General features: G+C 32.6%; 1 protein-coding gene across 1 annotated transcript; it reads left to right on the top strand.

Moving 5' to 3' along the window:
* Window positions 1-2,236: 2,236 nt before the first annotated feature.
* LOC135613868 (basic blue protein-like) lies at window positions 2,237-2,705 on the top strand. Its single transcript, XM_065110883.1, has 2 exons — window positions 2,237-2,405; window positions 2,506-2,705. Exons 1-2 carry the CDS (start codon window positions 2,237-2,239, stop codon window positions 2,703-2,705), a joined length of 369 nt encoding a protein of 122 aa, XP_064966955.1.
* The last annotated feature ends 285 nt before the right edge of the window (window positions 2,706-2,990 follow it).

Here is a 2,990-nt window from a genome sequence, read left to right on the forward strand (position 1 = left end):
TGACACTTTGAGTGGATGATCCTCTATCGACACTCAATAGCTCTCGTAAGGTTGACTACCACACTCAATGACCGATTGTGCTAGATTTGAACATCCAAACCTATAAGTCTGATATCAAAGAGTGGAGCACTCATACATGACATCCTTAGTGTCTCAAGGCTAAGGACCAGATACACCACTGGGACTACGGAATCGCTATGTGATAATAAGGCATCATTAATCATTCAGCATTCCATAAGTGGATCAATCAGTGAACTCATTCCCCAATGAGCATTTGTATTGTATCCCTAGTATCCCACACGAGGAGCTTTGGGACCAGCTGTATCCATCATATGGACGTGTATACAATACACCAGTCTGTCCGATTATTTCGATGTCCCTCTCGAGTAACCTATGACCGAGATTATTTAGAATATGTGTTTAAAGGCGAATCGGTCTCATTATCGTGATCTCATTACGATTCGATTCCTATTGCACAGATCCAAGAATATATATATATATACATATATATAAATATATATATATATGTATATATATATATATGTATATATATATATGTATATATATATATATGTATATATATATATGTATATATATATAAATATATATATGTATATATATATATATATGTATATATATATATGTATATATATAATATGTATGTATATATATATATACATGTATATATATATATACATGTATATATATATATATACATGTATATATATATATACATGTATATATATATATATACATGTATATATATATATACATATATATATATATATATATACATATACATACATATATATATACATACATACATATGTATATACATATATATATATACATATATATATATACACATATATATATATACATATATATATATACACATATATATATATACATATATATATATACATATATATATATATATATATATATATATATACACACACAACAAGTAATATAAAGTAATAAATGTTAAAATATAATAAGCAAAATGACTGTGTGTCAAGTCACAGATGCCATCACTCACGTGGTTGGCTTGCAGGGCACATTTGACTAGCAATTACGCCTAAAACATCGACGTATCATCCGATTCTTCAGCGCACCGTCCTCTTATGCGACCTATTGCCTAATTGGCCAATTGATCTCTGTAACTCCGATTTCCTTAGCGCAATTCCTCTCTTCTTAGCCGGATACCCGATCCCATGGCTCGAGGCCTTCTGTTGATACGTCGACCAATCCTCCAGCTCGACTTCCAATCTTCTAACATGTTCTACTCCGGCCAATATAATTCTTCCTATTTTAATTATATTTCTCTGATCGAAGCTAGTCCTGCGTCACTTAAAATGTAGATTAGATTATAAATACTATCAATTGATTTCATCATTAAAATATGAGATTCAACAAAAAAAATTATAATTTTATTTTTAAAATTAAAAAATTAGACGTATAACTATAATGACTGTAATGACTTAAAAAAGTTGATATAAAAAAATTAAAATTATTAAATTTTCAGTAAAACTAAATGACTCTATCTAAATTCAAAACTAAGTTAATTGACACTTTAAACCTAAGATTTAACCACTATACGATAGACCTTATATTATGTTTTATTTTTATTTTTTAACATATTTAATCAGTTTGAAATCGAAATCATAAAGTCAATTTGGTTCCAGTTCAAATCAAACCATGGTTAGGGCTATACTATAAATTTTAATTGACCTCAGTAACTATGGGTTGATGGGCTTTTATAGTAAGTTTGAAATAAGAAAATATTCTATTATATGGATAAAATATTTTAATAGAAATTTTTATCGTGGTTGGCTTAGGATAAATATTTACCATATCGTTAAGGTTTACTAAGTCAAAGATCATTTATTATGAATCGTTGCACTTGTAGTGCTTGAGTTAATTTTTTTAATTAAAAAAAATTCATTACATCAAATAACGTTCATGAATTTTACACTTGGACTCCAACATGAAACCTATCGATTTATAATAATAATACATAAAGAAAACTTGGATATTTGGACAGCAATCCTTAGTTAGAAAGTTAAATTCACTAAATATATTTTTATTCATTTCCTTCCATTCACGAATATATATGCTGGCCATATTGTGCAATCCAAAACCCTATAAATCACCATCGAGTCCCAAGGCTCTGCGTCCCACATCAAAGAAATCGTTTGTCATCCTCCGCAGTCTGTTTGTGATACTGAAGACCATGGCTGGTAGAAGCTACATCGCTGCCTTGGCGCTCGTCTGCCTGTGCCTCTCTTACCACCTGGAGATCACTGCGGCCACAGAGTTCACCGTAGGAGATTCTGCTGGTTGGAGCTTTAACGTCCAGAACTGGCCCAACGGCAAAAGCTTCAAAGCAGGCGACGTCCTCGGTATCATCCACATCCTTCCTCCTCCATCTTTATCGTCTTGATTCTGTGGGAGCACTTGCATGTGTGTTTGATCTTCTTATGTGGAAACGTGTGCATCCAGTGTTCAAATACGGGCAGGGAGCGCATAACGTGGCGGTGGTCGATGCCCAAGGCTATGATAGCTGCACAGCCAAGTCTGGCTCCAAGACCTACACATCTGGGAACGATAAGATCACTCTGGCTAAAGGAACCAGTTATTTCATCTGCTCCTATCCTGGTCACTGTGATGGCGGCATGAAGATTAAAGTTGTTGTAAACTAAGCTTGGTTGAGGATGTTGCTTGTAAGGCTGACTTCCAAGAATAAATAAGACATAGCTTGTGGTTCTACTTTGACACTGTCGCATTTGACAGGAAGATAAATTTCATCCTTCAGAGAGAATACATAATACTTCCCATTAATGCCACAACGCAATTTTATATAAAATATTTAATGCAAAAAATTATAATAATTTATATACCTCACCCTTGGAACAGCTGATCCTTCTTCAGATTTTAATATATTCAATTTCGAATTTGGACAGGGATGCAAGCAAGAAGATAAAGCC

This window comes from Musa acuminata, chromosome BXJ2-6, assembly GCF_036884655.1.
Source record: "Musa acuminata AAA Group cultivar baxijiao chromosome BXJ2-6, Cavendish_Baxijiao_AAA, whole genome shotgun sequence".
NCBI classification, from domain to species: Eukaryota; Viridiplantae; Streptophyta; class Magnoliopsida; order Zingiberales; family Musaceae; genus Musa; species Musa acuminata.